The 27,947-nt window shown below is 39.8% G+C and overlaps 1 protein-coding gene across 2 annotated transcripts; it reads left to right on the top strand.

Moving 5' to 3' along the window:
- The first annotated feature begins 7,632 nt into the window (after positions 1-7,632).
- On the top strand, positions 7,633-24,566 carry CUNHXorf21 (chromosome unknown CXorf21 homolog). Of its 2 annotated transcripts, none has more exons than XM_032844348.1 (2): positions 7,633-7,852; positions 23,144-24,566. In XM_032844348.1, exon 2 carries the CDS (start codon positions 23,145-23,147, stop codon positions 24,036-24,038), a length of 894 nt encoding a protein of 297 aa, XP_032700239.1. In that variant the 5' UTR covers positions 7,633-7,852; position 23,144; the 3' UTR covers positions 24,039-24,566. The 2 variants fall into 2 exon arrangements, with proteins under 2 accessions (XP_032700239.1, XP_032700240.1); XM_032844349.1 differs by lacking the exon at positions 7,633-7,852 and adding an exon at positions 16,904-17,052.
- Positions 24,567-27,947: the final 3,381 nt, after the last annotated feature.

The raw sequence follows: 27,947 nt of genomic DNA, 5'->3' as shown, positions 1-27,947 counted from the left end.
GATCAATGCTCTGCTCTAATCACATAGGTCCATTCAGTCTCCACCACAAATTACTGTTCATGTACTTCTGTTCATACCACTTTCCTAAATGAGCTATCTTTAGTTTTTATTCAAGAGCTATCTCTCTTCTTTGAAGATATTCTCAATTCCTCTACTTCTCCATGATCAAGAGCTTGCTTTTCTAAACTTTTGAAATGGGCTTTCTATCTGTTAACTGTGCTACTGCTAGATTTTGTTTTCTATGGGCAACATTTCCATAGTTAAATCAAGGGAGATTAATGAGTTAATCCAAAGTAATTTTATAAAAATACGTTGATTAATTTTTCCCTTTCCAATTTTATTATTATTAAACTCAATTTTCCATACTTCTTTGATACTTGCACAACACTTAAAAATTTATGTTTTTATGTGTATGTCCAATTTCTGCCATTATCTTATTTTTTTCTGCCTTTGTATTGTTGACTTCCAAAAGGGTAGAAATGCTTCCTTAACTCTCTCTCGAAGTGCGCTGTACAAGAACTTATATGTAACACATACACAGTAGTGCTCTGTCTTTGGAGTCAGAAAAGCCTGAGTTCAAATTCCTGGGACCTACTAGTTGGGTGACTTTGACAAAAGAATTAACTTTTGAAAACCAACCTTTTCTTATTTAAAAAAATAATATTTACTTGACGGAGTTAATTTGAGGATTAAAAGACATAATTTAAATTTCCTTATTAGTATTGCACACACAGTGGTCACGCTACAGATAAAAACTTTGGGGACCAATAAAGTCTCATGTTAAGAGGCAGAATGTGGGTGCCTTAAGACTGACCACACAAAGTGTGGTCCTCTGCTGACAAACAGCAGGGTCAGGCTCTTCGAGATTGCTAGAAAGAGAGGTCAGGCCCCACCCCAGACCTATTGAATGTGGATTTTGACAAGATTCCCAGGTGATTTGTATGCATGTTAAAATTTGAGAAGCACTTCCTTAAAAGACCTTAAAGTCAAGAGATCTGTACATTGATTTAACCTGATATTTGGGTAATTAAGCACTTACAGCCACTGGATTAGATGCTCATCTAATCTCATTATCTGATGGGAATTTCTGATCATGAGCCCCAAAAGAAAGCTTGGATCATCACCCACATCACAGTAGCTCTTCCAAGAGAGCTGAAGTAAAGGATTTCTTTTTTATCTAAACTTCAAAACCAATCAATTTATTTCTGTTAAATGTGAATGTAGAGGGACTTACAGGTTTAAAACTTGGCTTGAAAGTTTTGTTTTGTTTTGTTTTGTTTTAGTTAGCCTCAAACATCTTCCTTTTCATCCCTAAGAGTTAGAGAGCAAGGGAAAGACTTAAAAAGAAGAGAAATTACTTTGTTGTTATAAATGGTACCTATAAATAGAAGTTGCTTAAACAAAGCTAGTTCTTAAATCCATAATCTGACATAGGCATTACTTCAAATTTTACCCTATAGGGACAAGAACCAAAGGAGGGTTGGATGTGGCTAGTAGGAGATAGAGATGGGAAATCTCTACCCCAGAAGGCTCTCCACAAAGGGAGGAAATCTGGAAGCTTCAGGGCTCAACAGCACTATTTTCACTTCCCTGTTGCTCTGTGAACTGATGTTATTCGGACTGAAGTTCTAGTGTCTCCTCCAAAGGCCTCACGTGCTCCTGGGTGCCTTTATAAACATGAGTCAGTACAATGGCATGATAAAAATAGAATCAAAGAGTGTTGGGCATGGAGGGGGGGCAGTTGGAACTTAGAACAAGCATGCCGAAGAGAATGTCAATTTTTAAACATCTGGAACATTCTCTGGGGTGTTAGAAATTTCTACTTAATTTCAGTTGTATAGTCCCCCTTGCTTCAGCTCTCTGCCCTTATTGTACAATCTGGTAGGACCAGAGCTCACAAAGATGAGGCAGGTTTAACTTTTCTAGGCCAGCATCTAAGAGCTGTTCAGTCAGCTCTCATGAATGAACCTATGAACTTCTAACTGCTTGGGGACAGAAGCTCAAATTTTCACTGGAAGCCTGGGTGTAGGGAATAATATAACTGTTTAGAACCTTTGCCCTCCAGAGCCACTGTCCTCAGTCAGGTTGGGAGAGAAAATACATTTGGGTTTAAAGTTTTACTATGCTCATTCTCTGTATTATAGTTCAGATTATCCTAAAATGCAGAGACAAGGGTGCTCAAGAGAATAGAATCCTTAACTTCTCTCAAAACCCAATTTTTGCCTATTGGTTTAACATATCCTTCTTTTTCTTCTAATTCAGTCCCTCAGGGAGGCACACATAGGAAGGGAAAGTAACAGATTCAACTTTCTCCTTTATTTCCTTTGATAGAAGTTTGAAAGGCAGAAAAAAAGGATAATGAGATACACTTGGGTTGAGGATTAAAAATGATGCATAAAAAACAAAATTCTCCACAGATTTGGCTAAGTCTTTGGCCTCTTGGTCTTAATAGAAATAAATGGTTAAGAGGCTAAAGCAGAGTTCATGCAAATACTCATCTGTGAGCTGCAAAGAAAGGGTAAACAAACATCAGTAAAATGGAAATTCTCAGTTGCTCAACTAAGGGACAGACAGAACGTTTTTCTCTTCAAGACCAATTTATGGTAGAGGAAATGAAGCATTATCCTGACTTGTGTCCCTGTGTCCTAAGACCTGAACATTAGATTGGGCGCAGAGGTAAGACATTAATAGAAGAAAATATTAAAACTAGGGAAGAGGGGCATAGTTGTGGGTAAAAAGGAGGAAGAACTTGTAGCCAAACTATTAAATAATTCTGGGGTCAATTATTTTAGAATAAATGAGAGGGATTTGAGTTTTGGTGTTAAGAACGTTTTGCTAGGTTGTTAAGGCAGAGAACATCAAGTAATAGCAAAGACTAACAATTAGAAAGCAGAAACCAAAATAGTTCATGGGGTTGTTAATTCCTTAAGCATTCAGGTATTTGCCTTGTTACCTTTCATTAATACCAATTACCGGGTAAGAGCCAATGAGGATGCTATTCTCTATACTACACATGGACTTCAAATGAAACCTATGGGATGAAATTCAATTTACCATTTTAATTCATATCACATTTCAATTTTGAATCATTTTTCAACTGAAAGAATTCCAAAATGCTTCAGAAACTTTACAAATACAGTAATCATATTATTTGATGCCAAAATGAAAATCTCTCTGAAGTAGAAAATGGGAGTTATTCAAGAGCAAACAGTACACATTACAATCAATTATATCCTAAATAACAAAATCTCTAGTGCACAACAAGCCATTACAGCTTCATAGGAATTCAGAATGTTGTACTTAATAAAGCAATTATAATCTGTCATTCCATCCTCAAGATAAACAGTACTGCCCCAGAGCTTATGTTATGGATTTCTTTAGTATAAATTAGACTTACTGAAGTATAAACCAAGAATTTTTAAATGTCATATTCATTTTACTCCATGGAATATGTAACATGTTCTAAAACTCTAACATGTTTGTGTTAATTTTTAGAGAATATCAATTAAGATTAATCTTCTAAGGAGGCAATGCATGAAAACTTTCTATATAAAACTGTAATTGTGTCTGCAGGAAAGAGTGATTCTAAAAATGACTAAATAAACTGTAAGAATGAATATGGGAAAACAGGATTGTTTTTCAAGATGCTATGAGTTATAAGTGGCTATGAAAAAGCTTATTCTTTTACCATTACGTACAGTCATATGGACGCGAGGGCTTCTGTTTTGTTTGTTTCTCCTAAAGGCACAGCTCAAATTGATTTATAAACTACTCTGGTCTATTGAGGTGAGTTGGCAGGTGCCGGTGAATTAGAAAGAATTTCAAAGCACTTGTGTAATGCTATCAAGATAGATACAGATGTAAATTTGGCGGCCAAAGATTCAAGATTTGACCACATTTATGTGAAACAGTCAAATATCCACAACTGAGAATCTGGAGATCATAGGAGAGACATCTTGAAGACTGGTACAGATTCACAGATGATCCAGAGAAGATAATGGCAGGTATGCCAAGTGCTGAGTTCACCAAGAGAAGATACTGGGGGACAGAGGAGGAGTGGGGAGGAGAAGCAAGAATTTCAGTTCTAGGAAATGGAAGGTTGATAGGAAACGAATGAAAGTTCTTAGAAAGGAGAAAGTGGGGGAGGTAGGAGAATGAGGAACAGTGTGCAATGACACAAAATCCACTGGATGGTCGTGGTAAGGAAACCTTCCTAAAGGAGGGGTTCTACCAATAAGTACATGTATTACTGGAACATTCTATAGACATTGAAAGTCTGTGTAGCTGTTAAAAAGAATGAGGTCAATCTACACATATGGACATAGAAAAATTCATACAAAAAAAGGTATGGGACAAAATTGCCTCTGTAGTATCCAATCACTGGTATACAAAAATCTTCAGAATGATACATAAGGGAGTGACAATCCTAAGTGCCTCTGGGGAGGACATCTGAGAACTGAAGATCAGATGGAAAGAGAGCTTGAATTTTCATTGCATACCTTTTGGTACCATTTATACTTTTACCACATACATGAACCTTTAAAAACAAACCACTAAAAAAGAAAAGTGAAAAAAAAGAAGAAAAGTGAGGGACACCTGGCTGGCTCACTTGCTGAGTGTTTGCCTTCGGCTCAGGTCATGATCCCAGGGTCCTGGGATTGAGCCTGACATCAGGCTCCCTGGTCAGCGGGAAGCCTGCTTCTCCCTCTCCCACTCTCCCTGCTTGTGTTCCCTCTCTTGCTGTGTCTCTGTCAAATAAATATTTTTTTAAAAAAAAGAAGAAAAGTGAGGGACGCCTGGGTGGCTCAGTTGGTTAAGTGGCTGCCTTTGGCTCAGGTCATGATCCCAGAGTCCTGGGATTGAATCCCGCATCAGGCTCCTTGCTCAGCAGAGAGCCTGCTTCTCTCTCTCCCTCTGCCTCCCACTCTGCCTACTTGTGTTCTCTCTCTCTTTAAAAAAAAAAAAGGAAAAGAAAAGTGATTTGTGAACTGTGCCAAATTCTATAGAAACATCCATTCTATAGAGACCAAGATAGAGATCATTAGACCTGTTTAAGGGGCCTCGATAACTTTGATAAAATAGGTTCAGTCCAGTCATTTGATAGTGTGAGAGAGAAAAATGTATTGTATGTGGCTGGAGAACATAATTCAGGAAGACAAAGAATATGTCTTAGAAGTGCTGAAGTTTCAAAGATTAAGCTTATGAACTGATCAGGTGTGTGTGCATAAATACACTGACATACACACACATATCCATCTTTCTCCGGTCAGGGGAAATGCAATAATAGATTTTACTGGTAACTGGCAATTGGCAAGTATGATGTGACACAATGACCAACAGCTGAGAAATGAGAGTGCTGGTAAGAGCACTAGGAGATGAGTGTAGGGTGGAGGAAACCTATTGAGAACTAGGGGTGAACTAAGTGCGGATGAAATCATAATGGAAATAGCTTGGAGGAACTTTCGACACCAGGAGAGGTAATTGAATAACAGGAAAAAATATCCTGTTAGAGGCACAGAAATCAAGGCAGTAACTCTTTACCTACCATCCAATAGAATGGCAGGAAATCATATTGTAAGATTTTAGTTACACAGGATATAATTCTACCTTATTATAGCCAGTAAAGAGAAAGTAGTTTAAAGCCAATTTCATAAGCTCAGGTCTTCTCAAAAGAGAAATGGTAAAGCAAACAGACATGGTGCCAACTTGAAAAAAATTTTTTTTGTAAGTAGGCTCTACACCTAACGCAGGGCTTGAAAGCCATGACCCCAAGTGATCAGGAGTTGCACGTACTACCTACTGAGCCAGCCAGACACCTCAACAGGGAGCTAACTTTGACGACAAAAAATATTTTCTGCACAGGATGATTTCCATAAAATGCACAACTTGAGACAAAAATCAAGAGTGTGATACAAATTCTGTATATTCTATTTGAAACAAATGATAAACTTGAGTTAACGTAACCTAGAGCAGATGGAATCCCCCCAAAATGGCTATTGTGTGGTAGTACCGAGTGAGCTCTTTGAGAACCCATCAGAAAGTGTTTCTGGAGATAGATGTGACCCATTCTAGAATATCCTCAGTCTATCTGGTTGGGATTGAACCTATACTCAAAACAATACAAAAATAAAACAATATTTGGCCCTCAAGTTATGACAACCTCTTGCTCACAACCAAGCTCTTAATGGTCAGATTCAACACTAATTCATATTTGGCTCACATGTGGGAACCTGCCTTTCCAACTGGATCTAAGTTATGTCCCATGAAATAATGCAGAAAATACCCAGAGACATTAACATACATAAAATACGAGCACACTTTTAAAGATAAAACTTTTTAAGGCAAGTCATAAATCAAAGGTAAACAAAACAGGGGCACCTGGGTGGCTCAGTGAGTTAAAGCCTCTGCCTTCGGCTCAGGTCATGATCTCAGGGTCTTGGGATAGAGCCCCGAATTAGGCTCTCTGCTTAGTGGGGAGCCTGCTTCCCTCTCACTCTCTGCCTGCCTCTATGCCTACTTGTCTGTCAAATAAATAAACTCTTAAAAAAAAAGGTAAATGAAACAAACCCATTAAGTGGACATATTCATGGTTTAGAAAGGGAAGTGGGTGGGGGATGGGGTAATTGGGTGATGGGCATTAAGGAGGGCACTTGAAGTAATGAGCACTGGATGTTATATAAGACTGATGAATCACTAAATTCTACCTCTGAAACTAATAATATACTATATGTTAATTAAATTGAATTTAAATAAAAAATTTTAAAAAGACAATTGCTTCTTCCTAGTTTCTTCCATCTCCCTAGAGAAATAGTCTATGTGTAAGCAAACATATATATGTGTTTGCTTACATACCCTTTTAAAGATACAAATTGGAGCCCATTATATGTTCTTGCTGAACAATGTATCTTGGAGATCTTTTCTTATGATTCCATGTAAAGCCATATCCCTCTAATAACTGTGTAGTACTCTACACAACTCTACATTTATTTAGCTCATGTCCTCTTTATGCATATTTTTCCAGTTGTTTACTTACTTAATGCTGCAACAAATACATTTTCACATGTTTTTGTGCACTGGTATAAATATATGACATATATGAATTTATACATATAAAGTTGTTGGGTCAGAGAATATGAATATTTAAAGTCTTGGGGAAAAAAGCCAACAGATATTGGGAAATGGCCCTCTGGAAATGTCTACAATCTCACCACTAACATAGAAGAGTGCCTGTTTCTCCACAACTTTGCCCACTCAGGGTGTTATCACATGGTTTTGCTTTTTTTTTTTTTTTTTACCTTGGTTAATTTGAGAGAGAAAATGGTTTTTTAATTTGCATTTTTAAAATTTGTGAGTGCAAATCTGAGACTATTTCTCCAAAATTATAGATCATCGATGAAACAGAGTTTTCTAAATGCTATCTGACGCTGGCTCTCTTTTGGTGAGGGGATCCCAGAGAATTTACTGTTAGAGGAGTAAACTTAGGTTAGTAGAGTTCTTATATAAAGTGTGGCAATCAACTATTTTAACAAGAGACAGTTTCATAGATAGGTTTCATTTTTCAAAAAAGGGGAAGAAACACCATTCTGTGGCTCAGTGTGGGTTTGTCAGTTATTGCCTCCCCCCTTCCTGGGACTTCCCACTGTTCTTGAGCACAAATCAGACTCAAGCAAACACAACTCTTTCCATGGGATCAGTTATAAGAAGAATGGCCAGGCAATGAACAGCTGAGTTTCTTGGTCTTACCAGCGTAAGGCTTGCTGACATTTCTGAAGAGAGCCCTGGCTGGCTCATTCGTCTCTATATGGTCGATCAGTTTTTCTTCAGGACCAAAGGAGCAGAGTGTTCAGTGAAGGTAAGAGAAAGGAGGCAATGGGCCCTTCAGTGCTACCCCTTGGGTCATCTCTCTTGTCACCCTTTTAGGCAATTCTCATCAGAAGCCAGATGCAATGGTAACATCTCAGATGTCTTTCTAGTTGACCAAATCAGTGGTGAGTGGGAGTTGAAGCAAGCATTCCAGGGAGCCAGACGAGAAAGGGCAATGAAGTCGGACACTTGCTTCTCTGAGATCCCCAGTGTCACCTTTTGGGCATTTCTGAAAGACTTTTTGACCTAACCTTTTGGATGGGTGGGATCCAGGACTGCTTGTGAGATCGATGCTGTCCTGGTGCAGTAACTGCGGCACAGATTTAGCTTCTATGTTTTGAAAAGAAAGGCCTAAAACCTGACCACAGGTTTTGCAGGGACAGCACAATTCTAGAATTGAGTTACAGTGTTCGGGGTTTTGAGATGAGTCCCATGACAGTAAGTTCCAATTGGCCTTGACTCTCAATTATTCATTCCGAGAGCTTGAGATAAGGGTTTTCCCGAGTGGCAGGGCAGACTCAAAGCGAATGTGATCTCCGGTGCCATTGCTTTTTGAATTGTCATCTGGCTGATTGGGGGCAAGTCTACCTGTGGGTATTAGACACTGCATGCCCAGGCTGGCTTTTGTCTGAATTCTCTGGAGATCTGCTCAAACATCCATTTTCTGGCAGACATCCGTCTGTGCTTCAATATAGACCTGACTTGGCCAGAATATTCAGACTGATATTTTTGGAACATTTCTTTTGTAGGTCAGTGTAGTAACAGTGTGTTTCGGAGCTTGAGACGCTTCCTGTTAGAGTGGAGAGTATTTTCTTTTTCTTCTTTTAAAGATTTAACTTATTTATTTGAGAGAGACAGAGTGAGAGCATGAGAGGGGAGAAAGTCAGAGGGAGAAGCAGACTCCCCACTGAGCAGGGAGCCCAATGTGGGACTCGATCCCAGGACTCCAGGATCATGATCTGAGCTGAAGGCAGTTGCTTAACCAACTGAGGACCCAGGAGAGTATTTTCAGTTCACATTAGAATGGTCATGTAGGGGATATACAAAGCTAGGGCACTAATCCTGTTAGCTCACAGCACAGTGGGGTTTCAATAGCAGTTTCAAGGTACTGAAACATTTCTGATCACATACCTAATGATTATCTCAGATATATAAGATACTGTCTCTCTAAGCTCTTCACAAATACGACAAAATGTAAATTTGCCTTCATTCACTAAACAGAGATATTTTCCTCCCAGTTCTTGTTTTGCCAAGTTTCAAACCTATATTAAAATGGAAAAAATAGTACAATGAACACCCAAATTTCCATCATGGAGATGAATCAGTTACAGCATGATGTCATACTGACTTTCTATCTTGTTCTCTCTTCACACACACACACACAAATATGGACACAGCTTCTTTGGTGACTTTAGGACACATGTCACCCCCAGATTCTTGAGCATTTATCTCCTAAGGGCAGTATTCTACATAATTACAGTGTTAAGGAAATTTAACATCAATATGTTACTATTACAAATATATGATCCATATTTAAATTTCTCCAATTATCCACATGTTCTTCACAATTTGATTTTCTCAGTTTAGAACCCAAACAAGTATATTGTAACTGCATTTTGTTGATAGGACCACGATTAAATAAATGTTAATGGAGATAATTAACAATAAAATGAACAATGAATGATTAACAATTAGAACACCAAAGAAATGTAACATCAGTCAATACCAATACTATTATGATCAATTTTCTTATTTTTCTATTCCTCTCATTTTGTGTCAAATTCAAAAAAGTGATCATAAGCTTTAATTTTTTCATTTGTGAGAGGTCAAGACCGAACATGAAGAAAATCCAAACTATGACCGAAATATATTTACACACTTTCTGCATCAAAATTTACAGTTTCTGTAATAAGTAAATTCACAGATCCAGATAACACCCTTGGGAGTCACAGTTAGCTTTCGTCTGAACTGAACAGAAAGTTTACTTGCTGATGTTAATATGCTAAACAGAGGCCTTTTGCCTTTTATTTTCTTAGCCATCAAATTACACTTTCAGAAATCAAGAATCACTTCATGTTTGATAGAAGAGATAATCCCAAACCATTTCTTTTGTAGTAAGATTTGATATACGGATGAATGATACTTTAGAGCATTCGCTGACAGATCCTACCCAAGAGGAAGTAAGAGGAATATAAAGCAGGGTAGACAGTGAAGGGAATGTTCATTTCTAGCTCTAGAAAACATGTACTTTCAAAGGCAACAGTAAGGAAACCGCAGAAGCTTTGTTTAGATGGAGAGATCCTTCCTAAAGAAATCTTGCTTTGGGTAAATTTCTTGTATCACTTGCTGAAAAATATGTAACATAGATTTACTTCTTATGATGAAAAAAAGGTAATACACATTATGAACAAAATAAAATTCAAGGTTTTAAGCAATAACCTTTTGGTAGTTTAGTCACAAGATCCAGAAATCGAGATCTTAGACAAACAAACAAACAAAAGTGAAGACTGGAATTATGGGATGTAGGGTTTAGATTAGAGGAAAAAAAGATGAAGAGATGGAGTATTTTGAGGATTGGGAGGGTATTAAGAATATATCTCTGATAGGTCACCTACACATAATCTTCACAAGACAGTGCTTCATCCTTGAACCAGAATAAATCTGCTCATCTGATTGGCAAATTACAAAATAAGAATGTGTTGAAGAATGTCAGTGGAAAACAGTTAATTTCCTGTGTTGCTGGTGAGGGAATTGACCCAAGCTCCTGGAAAGGCAATTTGCAAGGGCTGTGAGGTTGTAATTCACTTTCTTCCAATCTGGCCTAAGGAAAGGCTCGTGGAGGTACATGCAGGGATGCCACACAGTAAAAAGGCAAGAAAAACCTCAATGTCCACTTTGAGAAGCCTACGATGTGCCTATAGACATATTATTTTGTGACTGTTAAAAGGCAGATCTCGGCGCACCTGGGTGGCTTGTTAAGTGTCCGCCTTGGGCTCAGGTCATGATCCCAGGGTCCTGGAATCGAGCCCCACTTTGGGCTCCCTGCTCAGTGGGGGGTCTGCTTCTCCCTCTCACGCAGCCCTTCCTTGTGTTCCCTCTCTGTGTCTCTGTCAAATAAATAAATAAAATCTTTAAAAAAAGGCAGATCATTTTAAGCAGACAAGCTGACAATAGGTGGGAACCAAACTGCACCCCACCTAGGCAGGCCCAGGATCTTCTCCAAAATGTTGAACAGACTTTGCTTGCCTTTATTTCCTAGGAGGCCAGGAGCCAGCCCCTGCTGCCTCTTTCATGTAGCTCTGGAGGGTTCTTTGCACCCCTGGCTCAACCCAGCCCTCAGACCTATCACCCCCAGTTTCCACCAGTCCCAATCTTCTCGCTTTCCTTTTGCTATTGCTGGTTACTCCTTCATTCAAAGGAGCTTTACCCAATGATTCATCTCACTGACTTCTTTAAGGTCGCAGCTGATTTTGCTCAAAGTTCATGCAATCATGAATCATGATTGATTGCACGAACTTTGATTGCATGAATCATGAATGATTGCATGCAATCATGAAAAGTATCTTGGCAATAGGGACAGAATAAGCCAGACTTCTCATTCTGAGATAAGGATGCTGAATGGATGGCCAGGAGCTCAGAACTGTGACTAGAGGAAACGTAAAGGGTCAAACAGGGGTTGGATAGCAAAGCAGGGATCTCGGGACAAATAAAAATGCACGAAGGCCTGGAATGGGCATGAGGTGTGGAGAATAGGCAGCAATTGGGCAAGGCTGGGTCTCCAGTCTTGCGGTAACAGGCAGAAAGGAGGTTGGGAAGACAGATAAAGACCATGTATCAACAGGGCCTCACGTGGACTTGATCTTGGAGATCACAGGGTGCTATGGATAGTTAAACAGTACATCTCTAACATCACTCTGTGGTTGTAACATTAAGGGTGCAAGATGATGTCAGGCCATAGCCAGTGGAAGAGGTTAGGGAAAATGTTCCATGGTAAGTTTAAAAGACCAGAGAGGATGAATTATTGGAATACCTCAAAGACATACTGGCATCGATACACAATTGGGACATGGGTGAAGTCCTCTGGGTCATTCCTCTGTGGGAGAGAACACTGGCTGTCTTTTTGGAGCTTTTCTTTCTGTACTTCCCTGTATTTTCCTTCCTTTATTATCAAGTGCTGTTGTTAGTAAAGGGACTCAGGGTGGACACCCTTCTCAAAGGACTCATTGCTGGCCATGACTGCTTGATGTTAACTGCTCTCAACATAGCAGGGGTGGGATATATTTTAACAACAGACCACATGCTTTGGGGTTCATCCATTTGGACTTGAATCTTGCCTCTAGCACTTAGTTGCTTTGTGTCCTTGGGAAGGTCATGGGTTCAATCTCAACCTCGGCTTTCTGGCTTGGAAAATCCAAATTGTGGTAATAGCTAACATGCAGTGTTATTGAAAAATGAGGCATAATGCATGGAAAGCACCCGACACAACTATGATTATTATTATGCTCTATCCCGCTACTGCATTTGCCTTTTGATGTAGGTCAAGGGAAGGCAAACCATGGGCCATGAATCAAATTGGCTCTTTGCCTGATTTTCTAAATAAAGCTTTGTTGGAGCAGGGCCACATCCATTTGTTTACATATGGTCTATGGCTTTTTTCCTGTGATGAGGCACGCTAGCAGTAGAAGAGACTTAAAATATTAAGTATTTGGCCTCTTATAAAAAAAAGTTTGCCGATCCCTAACTTAGGTTTTTCCAAATGTTCCCTGTTAGGGAGGTCTTAATCTATGCTTGTTTTGTTTGGTATAAATGGAAAGTATTTTCATGTACAGAGTAGAATAAGAGTTTTCTGAGAAATGATATCAATGTTACTGAAGAAGGAAGAATTCACATTGACATTTCTTCTGAAATCCAAGTCAATGGTTTAACAAGCTTCTGCATTTTAGCACATATTTCTAAGGTGTAAATTTGCATATAAGGTTACTTTTGGTATTCCCCTGTCTGGTAATGATTAACATAGACTAAATTCACCTGGAACATCTCATCTGCAAATGTCCTTGGATGTCTTTTTATTCACACTTAGTTGATGGGCAATTCTAAATATACCTATATATCTTCTCTAGGATGAGAAACAAAAATTCGAGTGATAAAATATCTTGGAACAATTAAAATAATCCATTGGGTTACATTTCAGGGTCTCAGATGAAATTTACTCTAATACATGTCTTAATATTTGTTTGAAGTATACCTTTGACAATATATTGAGAGATTAATGTCAAGAAATTTCACAAATAAATCACTGAATATTTTTAAAATGCTAATAATTAAACTCAAACAATATTTCTCTATTTTTAAATTTCAGGATGTCAGGATATACAGAATTGTTTTCACTCTAGTGGTATATTAAAGGGTTTTATAAATATTAAGTGGGTTAATATATAATTTTTGTTTATACATTTCACCCAATATTCCTCTCCATAGCTTTAGAGTAGGCTTTCAAAAGCTGCTTTAGCATGCTCTCTGCTGCCCTCTGCAGCTAATTTTCAGAAACTGCTTTTGATTCTGAGTAACCCACTCAACACACTCTTTGTACTTAAAACTCACACAATATTAAAGTTTGAGGGGACTCGACGGATAATCTAATCCTACATTTTTCATTTACAGATCAGAAGTTGAGTCTCTGAGGAGTTAAGTGACATGTGAGTGTGGGCTCTGTTTTCTGACTGCCAGTGTTTGAATATCAGGTGGCTTTGGACATATTAATTTTAACTTCTATATAATGAGCATAATAATAGTACCTCCATCTTAGAGTCTTTGTGGGGATCCAGGGATTTAGTACGTAAAAAGCACTGAAAATAGGATGTGGGTTGTAGCTAGCACTGATGTGAGGTATTTCATTGGCTTGTTGTTAACAAGACTAAAACCACAGCTCGTGACAGGGTCAGAACCAGAATTCTGGTCTCCTGATGACTAATTCAAGAATTTTCTTTTTTTTGCCATAGTCCAAATATACAATGAAACTCTACCTTTGAATGTAGATTTTAAGAATATGAGTTGTCCAAGTTATTTGAAGTTCTTGTAGTCCTTACAAAGCTATCGATACTACTGCTCTGGCTGTGACTCATTCCTCCTTGGGCTGTGCAAGGCAGGCTCCCCACCAAAATGACTACCAACACTCAGAAGCTCCTTGAGCTTCCAGTATAAATTCCCACTGCTCACACCTGGAAAATGATTTCACTGTGGACTGTAAGTGGCCTCTCTAATGGGCTCCCTGCCTGCATCTCCAATGTACATTTAGAGACTTGCATTCAGAAAGGTCATCTCGTGTGAGACTCAGGTGGAACTCAACTAAACCTGTTAGCTCCTTTTCCAGCTCTTTCTCTTGATCTCCCATTTTCATCAGTGCTGGTGCCATTTCCCCAGCAGTCCCAGACTTGGTTATTTTTGGCTCCTCTCCTTCATTTCCATGTGCACGAGTCTCGGTCCCTCAAGGTCATTTCTTCTCTTCCTCTTCTGCTACCTCCCTCCCTGATTCTTGTCCTAATCCCCTCCACTGGGGATGAACCCAGCACGCTCCGCATGGGCTTAGTTACCTTTCAGAGCTTTATATGGCCAGCAAGGTACACTGCATGTCCTCAGCCTCACAGGACTCGACTTACTTCCCCAAATGCTCTTCACTCCAAGCAATCTTTTCCTTTAGCCATAAGCATACCTCTCCCTAGAAATTAGGACCTATTTTCTGCTGTTCCATCATTGGACTTACCGCTTTCTGTCTTAGTGGCCTGCACAGGGCCCCACACGTCAAAAGAATAGGGTTCTTGTTCCACCAGAATCAAGTTACCAACAAAGCTCTTGGCTGATAATGGTGCAAAAGACCCATTATTCCAAACCAAATCCTAGACCTTCTTCCATCATTGTTTTTGGAGGAGTGGAGATGATCTATAGGGCTGATAAACATCATTCACATAAAATGAAAGAAGACCCATTAGGGCTGATTATCTGGTATAAAAAGAAACAGGACACATAGTGGGAGATTTGGGATAGGGCTGATTGGGAACAGGGCTAATAAAGAAGGACTGTGAAATTTTAGTAAAACCCTTAGGTGATCATGACTGTGAAAAATAGACACTTGTACCCCACCCAGACTGGTGTCTGTTACTGACAACAGGAGAATGACAACTCAAGTCTCTTCACTTCTGTTGACTTCTCTCTCTGTAAGAATTCTTCCTCTTTCTCATGCCTCCTCAAATCCTTCTTGTTTTTTAGAGCCAAATAAAAGTTTACCGTTTACAGTGATTTTTCTGTCTCTTCTTCACCCTTAGAGTATGTTCTATCTTTGAGGCACCTCAGTGACTCAGTTGGTCAAGCGTCTGACTCTTGATTTTATTTCAGGTCATGGTATCAGGGTTGTGAGGTCAAGTCCCAGGTTCAGCTCTGTGCTGGGTATGAAGCCTGTTAAGATTCTCTCTCTCCCTCTGTCCCTACCCTCACACACCACCCCCAACCCCAACACATCTGCTTCCCCACCCTGCCTGCACGCTCTTTCTCTCAAAAATAAAAAAAAAGTGTTTTATCTTTAACCACAAACTCAGCTGTATAGGAAGGGCCAGCCTCTTCCCCCCCAACCCCTTAGTTACTTTAAAAAATAGTAATAGTTTCTACTTTCATTAAGAAATGAATCCAAGTTGTACATGAACATAATTTGGGTCAAATTATCCTAAGAGGTTTGTTAGGCAAAACAGCAGTCCCTGCCCCTCTTTTCCAAAAGAAACTTTTATCTCCTTTTTATTAATAATTATTTAGTATTTACTGCCAACTTTTGTATTTTTCTCTTTGGGGCCTCATTTATTGCTTTGTCATCAACCAGATAATGATTTCGTTTCTTTTTTCCCCTCCCCTGGCTTCTATCAAATACATACACCAAGTACTAAGTCAGTGTTCCTTTGTCTACACCAGTTGGCCACCCACTCTCGACACAGAGGCAAATGCCTAAGACAATTTTTATTGCTATTACATGACTCTACGTGATCAAGTACTATTCTTGTCTCCTCACTTTGTCATCCTGTGACTACACCTCAAATTTGGTTAGATCAATTTTCACCACTTTATATATTATTGTTACTATCCAAAACTATGTCCAACTCAGCCATGTAGTAAACCATATATATATATATATATATATATATATATATATTTTTGGCTGCACAACTTTTTCCTAATTTATAAGCTGGAGATTATAATTCCCTAGATCTGCGGAGTGTGATATGACAGCCAAATGTGGCAATTTAAGTGAAAGGAAACTGTCACACTAGCTATGTTTCCTGCCCTCACTAGTCCTATGTGGCTCTTGGCTATCATGTTGGACAACAGAGATATTTCACATTTCCATCACCCGAGAAATCTGTATTAGATGGCACTTTCATCACCTCAGACCCACCTAAGAGACCACACTGTTAAAACATAGCTTTTAAAAATTTCCTTGAACCACTAACATAGGGATTCTAGACTTCCCCACACAGTAATAGAAAAAAAATGAACAGGAAGTGCCATATAATCTTGGTTTCAAAATAGCTAAAGTGTCTCAGATTAGGGTCCCATAGACCATCAACAAATAGCTCAGAGTTTATGTCCTTGGTTCACTAGCTTTTGAGAACCCCTGTCCAACATTCCTTGAAAGGAGTACAGAGATGAATTAATCAGATGTGGCTCTAGAATTATTGCTATGACAGTGAATGACAGTGATCACCTGGTACACATTAAATTATAATTACCTTGCCTGTGTTGAGTATTTTAAAGTTTTATGTTATCACCTTCAGTATCTTCTAATCCTATGCTGTCCCATAGAGTGCCATGTAGGGTTTTAAATGAATTTAAATAAAATTCAAATAAGTTTCATTAGCTTCATTTCAAGGGCTTGCTAACCACATGTAGCTATTGCTTAACATTTTGGACAGAAAGAGATCATTGCATCATTTCAGAAAGTTCTGTTGGACAGCACTGGTTGAAATTTTTCACTTGCTTTGCTTTTCCTAATTCACCGCCAAGTCCATAGTCAATTACACAAATCTTACTTCAGAGTGCTCAGACTTATGAAGTCTCCAGAAGACTTCTGATCTATTTCAAGCAGCCAAGTTGCCTTTTGAGCCTCTAACTCCTTTCAGTAGAGCACATCTTCCACTGACTTCCTGGGAGATGAGCTATTTGAGACTTGTGACTTAAAAAATATCTATTTTATCCTTATACTCGATGATTTGGTTATTAAATCCTAGGTTGATTATAAATTTCAACCAAAAATTTTTAGACATTGTTACATAACATTATTTCTTCTTGTGTTGCTTTGGAGAAGTCTAAACATTCTGGTTCTTGTATTCTTTTTTCTCTCTGAAAAATGTATAAAGTTTTCTCTTTTTCCCAAGCATTTAGTTTACAGTAACAAGAGGGGACCTATAGGAAAAGTGGGCATTTACCCAGTATTCTGGAAACCTGTCCTCCAGTTCTGGGAAATATTCTTTGTTTAAATTTCTCTCCTATATTCTCTGTCTTCTTTCTGACCCTTCTGTTGCTCAAATAATGAATCTCCTGGACTGGTTTTCTTATTTTATCTTTCCCATTTTTCATCTTGTATTTTTGTTCTACTTTCAAACTGGGAGTTTGTGTCAACTTTACTTCCCAATCATTCTACTGAGCTTTAAAATTCACTAACATTTTTAATTTCTAAGGACTTGAGAATTTTTTTATTGCATCCTACTTTTAATTAAAGATTGTTTTATCCACTCTGTCCCCTTGAGAATATAGACAGTAGCTCATATCCCTCCTGCCCAGAATTGGCTCTTGGATTTTTCCGCAGTTCTTATTAAGAGTCAGTTTTCTTATCTCCAAAGACATTAACCCTTGGTCTCCCGCTTTCTGGCTTCTGAAATGTTATTGCACTTGTCTCTTCTCCTGTTCTCAATTTTCTTATGAATATTAAGATTAAAAATTGATCAGGAGTTCTTCAGTCATTTCAGGGCTCCTTCCTCACTGGGTTCTCCCCTCAATGCCAGCTTGCTCACACACTTGTGCATATGAGGGGAGGGGACATGCTTGGTGGTCAATGTGTCATCGTACGGGGATCCATGGAAACTTATTCATCCAGTACCTGGAGAACAGTCTATAAATATGTCTGCAATCTTCCCACCACTAACCTAGGTCTCCTCCAGGTCTGGAGGCTCTGGGTGTATGAGCCAACTTGATGAGGCAGCCTCATTCCTGTCCATCAAAGCAATCCACGTGGCCGGTTCTCGTCCTCCCACACCATGTTGAGCAGGAGAGAATTTCCTTCAACTTGCTGCTTCCTCATATTTTCTGTGGGAGGTCGGGCGCAGACCTCTCTATCTGGCTTCCCAAAGCTAGCTGGAGTCACAGCACTTCCACCGGTGGGGAATTATATCCAGTAGTCTCATATGGATGCGTAAATACCATGCCCTACATCTTTTGGGGCTCTGGAGTCTCAAGTTTAATAGTTCAAGTTACGTTTTCTCAAAAGCCCTTTTTCTTTTCTTTTTTTTAAAAAAGATAATTTATTTATTTATTCAACAGACAGAAATTACAATTAGGCAGAGAGGCAGGCAGAGAGAGGGGGAAGCAGGCTCCCCCCTGAGCAGAGAGCCCAATGTGGGGCTTAATGCCAGGACCCTGGGATCATGACCTGAGCCGAAGGCAGGGGCTTTAACCCACTGAGCTACCCAGGTGCCCTAAAAACCCTTTTTCTGAAACTGGATTCTGCCAAGAATTCTAGAAGACCATTTATGAACTCAGAAGTAAAAAGCTTCTTTTTTGTTCTGGTTTCTCAGATGGTATTCTGAGACCTTGAAGGCTGAAGTCCCTAGGGGCAGCTGGGATGGGGCAGAGGGGGTGAGTTGGGAATGAGTTGTATCACTATTACAGCTGTAGGATAAGGTGCTTTGCTTTGTCAATTACTTGCTTCTCATGGATCTAAGAGCTGCCTTTCCATCTTGATGTTCAGTTTGAGGGAAGAACTACACTTAGGAAGTTTTCTCAGGGAACAGTTTCATTATCCTCCTATGTGTGTCTGGCACACAAGAATCACCTCACAGATTTGTTGAAGACCTTTAATTTTATGTCTTTATGGTATGGAACAATGAGTAGAATACAGTAATTACTTAAATAATTGATAAATTTACTGACTCTATCTCCCAGTAGTTCTAAAAAAGAAAAATCAACACTGAAAAAGTAACTTATACAATTAAAACAAGTATACTGTTTTTTTTTTCTGTTTATAATATTATCCTTATACAACTAAAAAAATCACTTGGGGAATAACAATATAGATGCTAAAATGTAAAAATAATACCCTTCTGTTTAGATAACATTATTTCCTAATTTGACTTTTTTAAAAACACTTTTTGTTTGTTTGTTTTGTTTTTTAATATTTGTGAGAGAGAGAGCACAAGCAGTGGGAAAGGCAGGCAGAGGGAGAGGGAGAAGCAGACTCTCCACTGAGCAAGGAGTTCTATCCCAGGACTCTGGGATCCTAACCTGAGCCAAAGGCTGGCACTTGACCAACTGCGCCATGTAGGCGTCCCCTCATTTGACTTTTCAATTTCAGGCTCAAGTTAATAGATGTGTCTGAAAAGCCTGGCCCTCAAAGCCAACGAGGAACAGATACCTTTTCTGTTGTCTGGAGTCCCACTGCCAGGAATGCCACACGGTTCCTTTTTTAGAAAGCGCAGCTGCTCTTTTTCCAGCCTGTTCCAGCCACTCTAGACTCCAGGGACACCTGCTGAGGGGGCAGAGGGGAGGCAGGTGGAGCCAAAGCCCCAGATCCAGAAAGTTCCCTGCTAACTAGGGGAGAGGTAAACATATCAGCTGGGCTCAGTGACATGTCCAGGATGTCATACAGAGAGAAGCAGGCAGGACAGAGCAGGGAACCCCTCCTGCTGAAGATATAGGGAGGCTCCGTGGGCCTTTGTGATGGGTTTGTAGTGAATTCTTTTCCTACCTGCCATTGTTGATTACTTAATTCAAGCTATTAACAGCTATATTTTGAGTCCCTTCAAAATGCAAACAGTTGTGCCAGTTCCCAGGGAGCAATACAAAGATGAGTAAGACACAGTTCTTACTTTCAGTAAAATTTATTGTAAGTTTCTGCATCCCACCCCCTCCCCCCATAACCCACTAGTTATTTCCCCAATTTCAACTTCTCAGTCAGACCCCATTTCCTCTGGAACAGAAAACAAACACCGCTGTCTGACACACAAGGCCCTCCAAGACCCAATTACAGTCTTTCTAGCCCCTTCCACTTATGCTCAGCATCTTGGCACACGGCCAAAATGCCATGCCAACATATTCTCTTTTAACTCTGTATGGCTGAAACTTCCAGTGTTCACAATTTAGCTGAAATGTCATCTTCCCTAGGACATATTCTGTGACTTCTCTGCCTTTGCCCCAGGCTATATTGGGGCTCCTCTTCTGTACTTTCTTGGTACCCATCACTGTTCCAATCCTCCGTGATGTAATATTGTAATTGTCTGCACCCAGCATTTCTCCCATAGTAGAACCTTCTTGAAAGACTCAACTATTTCTCTTTGTCTTTTTATCTCTACCATAGGCCATAGTCCTGGTATACAGCAGGCACATAATTATTAAAGGCTTGGTGGATAAATGTTATCACCTTCTTTTTTGTCCTCTATTTTAAATTTTTTTTAAAAGTTTAATTTGGGGATGCCTGGGTGGCTCAGTCAGTTAAGCTCAGGTTAGGATGTCCAGTCCTGGGATTGAGTCCCATATTGGGCTCCTTGCTCAGCAGGAAGTCTGCTTGTACCTCTGTCTGCTGCTCTCCCTGCTTGTGCTCTCTCTTTGACAAATAAATAAAACCTTTTAAAAAATTTAATTTGCGGGGGTGAGGGAGGGAGTGAGGGAGCACAGAGGGAGAAGCAGACTCCCTGCTGAGTAGAGAGTCCAATGTGGGGCTTGATTCCAGGACCCTGAAATCATGACCTGAGCCAAAGACACAGACACTTAACCCACTGAGCCACCCAGGTGCCCCCCTTTATTTTTGCTACCATCAACTGCTCATTTTCTTATTGTATGGATTTTTTTTTATTAACATGTAATGTATTATTAGCCCCAGGAGTACAGGTTTGTGAATCACCAGGTTTACACACTTCACAGCACTCACCATAGCACATACCCTCCCCAGTATCCATAACCCAACCACCCTCTCCTATCCCCCTCCCCGTGGCAACTCTGTTTGTTTTGTGAGATTAAGAGTCTCTTATGGTTTCTCTCCCTCCCAACCCCATATTGTTTCATTTATTCCTATCCTACCCCCCAAACCCCCCACGTTGCCTCTCAACTTCCTCATATGGGAGGGAGATCAGGGAGATCATATGATAATTGTCTTTCTCTGATTGACTTATTTCCCTCAGCATAATACCCTATAGTTCCATCCACATCGTCACAAATGGCAAGATTTCATTTCTTTTGATGGCTGCATAGTTTTCCATTGTATATATACACCACTTCTTCTTTATCCATTCATCTGTTGATGGACATCTAGGTTCTTTCCATAGTTTGGCTATTGTGGACATTGCTGCTATAAACATTCAGGTGCACGTGCCCCTTCGGATCACTACATTTGTATCTTTAGGGTAAATTACCAATAGTGCAATTCCTGGGTGGTACAGTAGCTCCATTTTCCACTTTTTGAGGAACCTCCATGCTGTTTTCCAGAGTGGTTGCACCAGCTTGCATTCCCACCAACAGTGTAGGAGAATTCCCTTTTCTCTGCATCCTCACCAGCATCTGTCATTTCCTGACTTGTTCATTTTAGCCATTCTGACTGGTGTGAGGTGGTATCTCATTGTGGTTTTGATTTGTATTTCCCTGATACCGAGTGATGTGGAGAACTTTTTCATGTGTCTATTCGCCATCTGGATGTCTTCTTTGCAGAAATGTCTGTTCATGTCCTCTGCCCATTTCTTGATTGGATTATTTGTTCTTTCGGTGTTGAGTTTGATAAGTTTTTTATAGATTTTGGAAACTAGCCCTTATCTGATATGTCGTTTGCAAATATCTTCTCCCATTGTCAGTTGTCTTTTGGTTTTGTTGACTGTTTCCTTTGCTGTGCAAAAGGTTTTGATCTTGATGAAGTCCTAGTAGTTCATTTTTACCCTTGCTTCCCTTGCCTTTGGCGATGTTCCTAGGAAGAAGTTGCTGTGACTGAGGTGGAAGAAGTTGCTGCCTGTGTTCTCCTCAAGGATTTTGATGGATTCCTTTCTCACATTGAGGTCTTTCATCCACTTTGACTCTGTTTTTGTGTGTGGTGTAAAGAAATGGTCCGGTTTCATTTTTCTGCCTGTGGCTGTCCAATTTTCCCAACACCATTTGTTGAAGAGACTGTCTTTTTTCCATTGGACATTCTTTCCTGCTTTGTCAAAGATTAGTTGACCATAGAGTTGAGGGTCTACTTCTGGGCTTTCTATTCTGTTCCATTGATCTATGTGTCTGTTTTTGTGCCAGTACCATACTGCCTTGATGATAACAGCTTTCTAATAGAGCTTGAAGTCTGGAATTGTGATGCCACCAACTTTGGCTTTCTTTTTCAACATTCCTCTGGCTCTTCAGGGTCTTTTCTGGTTCCCTATAAATTTTAGGATTATTTGTTCCATTTCCTTGAAAAAATTGATATTTTGATAGGGATTGCATTAAACATGTAGATTTCTTTAGATAACATAGACATTTTCACAATATTTGTTCTTCCAATCCATAAGCATGGAACATTTTTCCATTTCTTCGTGTCTTCCTCCATTTCTTTCATGAGTACCTTATAGTTTTCTGAGTACAGATTCTTTGTCTCTTTGGTTGGGTTTATTCCTAGGTATCTTATGGTTCTGGGTGCAATTGTAAATGGGATCGACTCCTTAATTTCTCTTTCTTCAGTCTTGTTGGTGGTGTATAGAAATGTAACTGATTTCTGTGCATTGATTTTATATCCTGACTTTTACTGAATTCCTGTATGAGTTCTAGAAGATTTGGAGTGGAGTCCTTTGGGTTTTCCACATAAAGTATCACATTGTCTGCAAAGAGTGAGAGTTTGACTTTTTCTTTGCCGATTTGGATGCCTTTAATTTCCTTTTGTTGTCTGATTGCTGAGGCTAGGACTTCTAGTACTAAGTTGAATAACAGTGGTGATAATGGACATCACTGCCGTGTTCAACTGCTCATTTTTACAATTCCAGTCTTCATTTTCCCCATTATTACTTATGAACTCTCTTTCTAGAATGCTGTCCGAAGGGTATCTCAGTGGACTTGCTTACCAGAAGGACATCCACTGGAGCTGTTCATCTTATAATGAGCAGGTGGCTGAGGAGAGGGAAGAAGAGACCAAATCTGCTACTCATTCCTACTGCTCTGTGGATGAAACCCAAGTGCGAAGTCGGTATGTGAGCTGCAAATCCTCGGACAAGTTTATTTCTTCAGTGCATTCAAGAGAGAGCCAACACAGTAGAAATCAGAGAGCCACAATGCTGCAGACGAACCCCAATCCTGTGTTTGAAAGTCCCAACGTGGCTGCAGTTGAAATATGTAGAGACTCCAGCCGAGAGACCTACTTGGTTCCACCCTCCTGCCAGAGTATTTGCAAGAATTACAATGACTTACATATTGCAGGGGACCAGGTGATGGCTATTAATTCAGTGACAACAGATTTTCCCCCTCAGAGCAGTTTTGAATACGGCCCCTTGCTGAAGTCATCGGAGATTCCTTTGCCCATGGAGGATTCCATTTCCCCTCAGCCCAGCTACTTTCCCCAGAAACCTATCCAGCGGTACTCATCCTACTGGAGAATAACCAGCATCAAAGAGAAAAGCAGCCTGCAAATGCAGAAGCCCATGTCGAATGCAGTGCTGAATGAGTACTTGGAGCAGAAGGTGGTCGAGTTATATAAGCAGTACATCATGGACACTGAGTTTCATGACAGTTCTCCCACCCAGATCCTGGCGTCTGAACTCATCATGACAAGCGTGGATCAAATCAGTCTCCAAGTGTCTAGAGAGAAGAATCTGGAGAACTCCAAAGCCAAGGACATAGTCATTAACTGTCTATTACAGCTGGTATCAAGTGAAATCAGCACGCCTAGTCTCCATATTTCTCAGTATAGCAATGTCAATCCATAGAGAGGATGCCGTTCTCTCAAATACTTCGAGCTAAAACAACACTTTCTTCATTGATTCTGAGAATGTACAGGAGGTGGCTGTGAAGGGGAGTCCAGAGTTAGAGAAGTAAAAGTTGGATGGAAGACAAGTGTGAATTCAGAGGAAACCTTACCATTACACATGATGAAAGCATGTGGAAGGAGGAGCCATAAGGACTAATTTCAAAGCTAAGGTTGTACAGCAACAAAGCAAAAATAAAAATGACCCAAAAAGAAAAGGTATGATTTAAAGGAGTACAGAAGTTTAAAAAGAAGCCAAGCCAAATAAGAACATATACATGGGAAAACAAAAAGCCAAATGTTTCAGGGTCAAGAATTAATGTTTGTTAAGTAAATAAATTCCTCCAAGGTGTTTCTTCTTGAGAAGAATGGACTGTAGAAGGGTGCTGTGTTTGGGTAGAAAGACCAGTTCCCACAGTTGTGAAATTCTATTTCTTTTCTCTATTCTTTATCATATCATTAAATATTCTTTATAAACCTTCATACACTAGCAAATTGCAATTGTGTTTTTTTAAATGATTACTTAGCTACATCCACTCTAACCTTCTAGTTCTGTTTACTAGTGAAGATGAAGTTTTCTAAATGAAAAATATCATATGGTGAATTTTTCTTTTTTTTTTTAAGATCATATTTTTAAGTCATCTTTCTACCCAGTTAGGGGCTTGAACTTACAACTCTGAGATCAAGAGTCTCATGCTCCACTGACTGAGCCGGCCAGGCACCCATCACATCGTGATTAAAATCATTCCTTTTATTTTGCTATATATTATTTTCTTGGTGGTACTAAGTTTCTAAAGTAGTTATGAATGTTAATTTCCCTCCTTCTCATTTTTTTTCTCCACTTTCTCTTGACCCTTGTGGAACCAGGAAGGGGTCTCCTGCATCCTCTGAACAAGGTTACAAGCTCTAGGGTCCTATCATAGCCAATTCTGTCAACTCATATGCACTAGAATGATAGCTTCATGAACACCTCACTGCTCTACCCCATTCTTCTAGCTTAAAAGATGGCAAAACATGGCACACTGGCCTTATCTAGCCTGCTGCTTATTTTTAAGATTATGATAGAACTGACATGTAACATTACATTAGTTTCAGGTGTATACCATGAGTCACTGTATCTATGGCAAAATGATCACAATAAGTCTAGTTACATCCTTTTTGAACCCCACTGAGCTCAGAATTTCTTCTACCATTTAAAAACGGGAAAAACCAAGTATTTGACAGGTGAAATTAAGATACTCAAATTCAGTGTCCATAAAATCAGGCTTTACTCTACTTCAGCCACACCCATTCATTTATGTGCTGTCAATGGCTGCTTTCACACATGAATGGCAGAGTTGAATGAATGTGGCAGAGAACTAATGGGCCACTAGGGCCTGAAGCACTACCCTCTTACAGAGAGAGGATGCCAACCATGCTCCCCATGGGGAAGTCTGGGAAGGTAGCTTCCTGGGGAGTGAGGAAACAGAACAGGTTTCCAGAGGCCTCTGTCCATCTCAGGGAGCTCTGGAGCAGGCATGGCCCTTCAAAATGGATCCACATTGCAATTAGAGGGTTGGCGGTGGTTCTCCAGCTCGACCAGAAGGGGGCATAACTTGAGCTGAGACCGTTGAGTTCAGGACACTACTCTCCAAGTGGAAGCAGTTGCTGGGGGACGGAGCACCTCATACAGAAGCAGTGATCCGGGTGGAGCAAAGCACCATCTTCTACCTTTCTCAGTATTTATTTTTATAAGTTAATGTTTTACAACTTGTAATATTAAGTAAGGAAACCTGGTTTTGAAATGATTATTCAGGTATTTTATTGTTTTAAATTTATGGAAGTAATAGCTACTCTTTACTAATGGCTTGGTATGTGTCTGGCACCATGTTAAGTATTTTGCACGAGTTATTTTGCAGGCTCTCATCACCTATGAGAGCAAATGCCTATTATCCCTTTTTTTCCCCCAGACATGAGGCCGCTTGGTTGGGGGGGTGGGGGGGGGAGTAGTTAAATAACCTGTGGGAGGGGAAAGAGTGGGTGGTGAACCTGGATTCCAATTCAGTTCTGTTGAAATTCAAAGTCCTGGTCCTTAAGTATGACCACCTGCTCTCCTGTTGAGCACCATGTTTTTTCCTCATTAAAGACTGGATTTCCTCTCTGAAGGAAAAGAACTCAGTCACTTCACCACTACGTTTTCTTCATTGTTTTGCTGGATAATATTTGCAGATCTTCACCCCCCACCCAAGAACATAAGCTTTGATTTGTTCATTTGTTTCTCCAGGTCTTAAACACTATTTATACATAGTAGGAACCCAGCTAATGTATGTCAAATGGATATATTTGGCGGTGTTTGATACTGAATCTGGTGGTCGAAGTGAAAAACCATCAGTATGAAAACCAGTAATTCTGACTAGAATCAAATGCTATTGGGAGTTCCTCCTCAAGGAGAAAAATAACTGAATAAATGAACTTAATTTAACATGTTAGTGTAATAAAGTACATTATAATAAAATATCATGAATACTTTTCTTTTCACTTATTCACTAAGAAATAACTCATTACAAAAGAGAGTGGTTTCTCTTTTCCAGTGAGCCTTACTTTAATGCTATTTTGGGTGTTTGGAGCACTGTGCATGAAACATACGGAAGACACATGTGTGCATGCACATATACACAGGGGAGTAGGCCCTGTTCTCTGCCAGCTTACTAGATTGTTGGGGAGGCCTAGCAAATAGCTAACTGACAAGTGACAAAGCCCCGTATTAGGCAGCAACTTGGCAAAGTGGCACAAACAGAAACACAGTCATCAATTATTTCAACTCAAGTATGACACGGGCTAAAAGTAGGTGGGTTAGGAGATGGTGGACAGTTGGGGAGCCAGGGCAGATGCCAAAGAAAGTGATGGTTTAATTGACTCTTGAAGAGCAAGATAGGATTTGGGTAGACGGATACGGGAGGGGTTTCATGCAAAGACGTCAGTGTGATGGCACCGGGAGTTCTGAGTCCATGGCTACACTGGGAGCTGCATGAATGCACGTACAGCAGTATGTTAGTTTGCTATGGCTAATGTACCAAATGGACACAAAATTAGGGACTTAAAATAGAACACACTTATTATCTTAGGGTCATGGAGGTCAAAAGTCCAAAATTATTCCCAATGGGCTAAAATCGAGGCATTGGTAAGGCTGTGTTCCTTCTGGACGTTACAGGGGAGAAATGGCTTGCTTACCCTTTACAGCTTCTAGAAGCTACCCACACACCGCTGGAGCTCCTGGCTATGCATCAAAGGCACCGCCGCCATCAACGGGACTGTGCCTACTTTGCCCTCCTCCTCCTCACTTCCCTTTTATAAGGACCCTTATGATCCCATTGGGCCCACCTGTATAATTGAGGCTAATGTGCTCATCTCAAGATTCTTCAAGTAATCACATCTGCTAAGTTCCTTTTGCCTTGTATGGGAACATTCACAGGTTTCAGGAATCAAGATATGAATATTTGCCAGGGTAAGGTGGGCGGTGGGGGCAGGATTCTGCCTACCAGAGAAGGACCATTTCTTTACCCTCTTGCTTTTCAGAAATTTGTCTTTCCACTATTAATTTTTATTCAAGATAAATAAGTCCATGTTTGCTTATATGTAAAATAGTTGGTTTCTTTTACTGCCTGCTATCATCCCATATTTGTCCATATACATTAATCCATTCTTTCTCATGCTCATTTTGGACAACCTTTTCTGGATTCTAATTCTATTTTTATCTTTCTTTTAACATGTTTCTTTTATTCATTATAAACATGGTATCAGCTCATTCTAGAAAATCTGAATAACAGGAAAGCAGAAAGTTGAAGTCCTCCATCTATAAATATTCAGGTAACGTTTTGAATGGATTTATTTC

This window comes from Lontra canadensis, unplaced genomic scaffold (genome assembly GCF_010015895.1).
Source record: "Lontra canadensis isolate GAN:19392208 unplaced genomic scaffold, GSC_riverotter_1.0 scaffold151, whole genome shotgun sequence".
Taxonomy (NCBI): domain Eukaryota; kingdom Metazoa; phylum Chordata; class Mammalia; order Carnivora; family Mustelidae; genus Lontra; species Lontra canadensis.
Note: the sequence above shows the minus strand (reverse complement) of the source record. Positions and strands in the feature narration are given on the sequence as shown.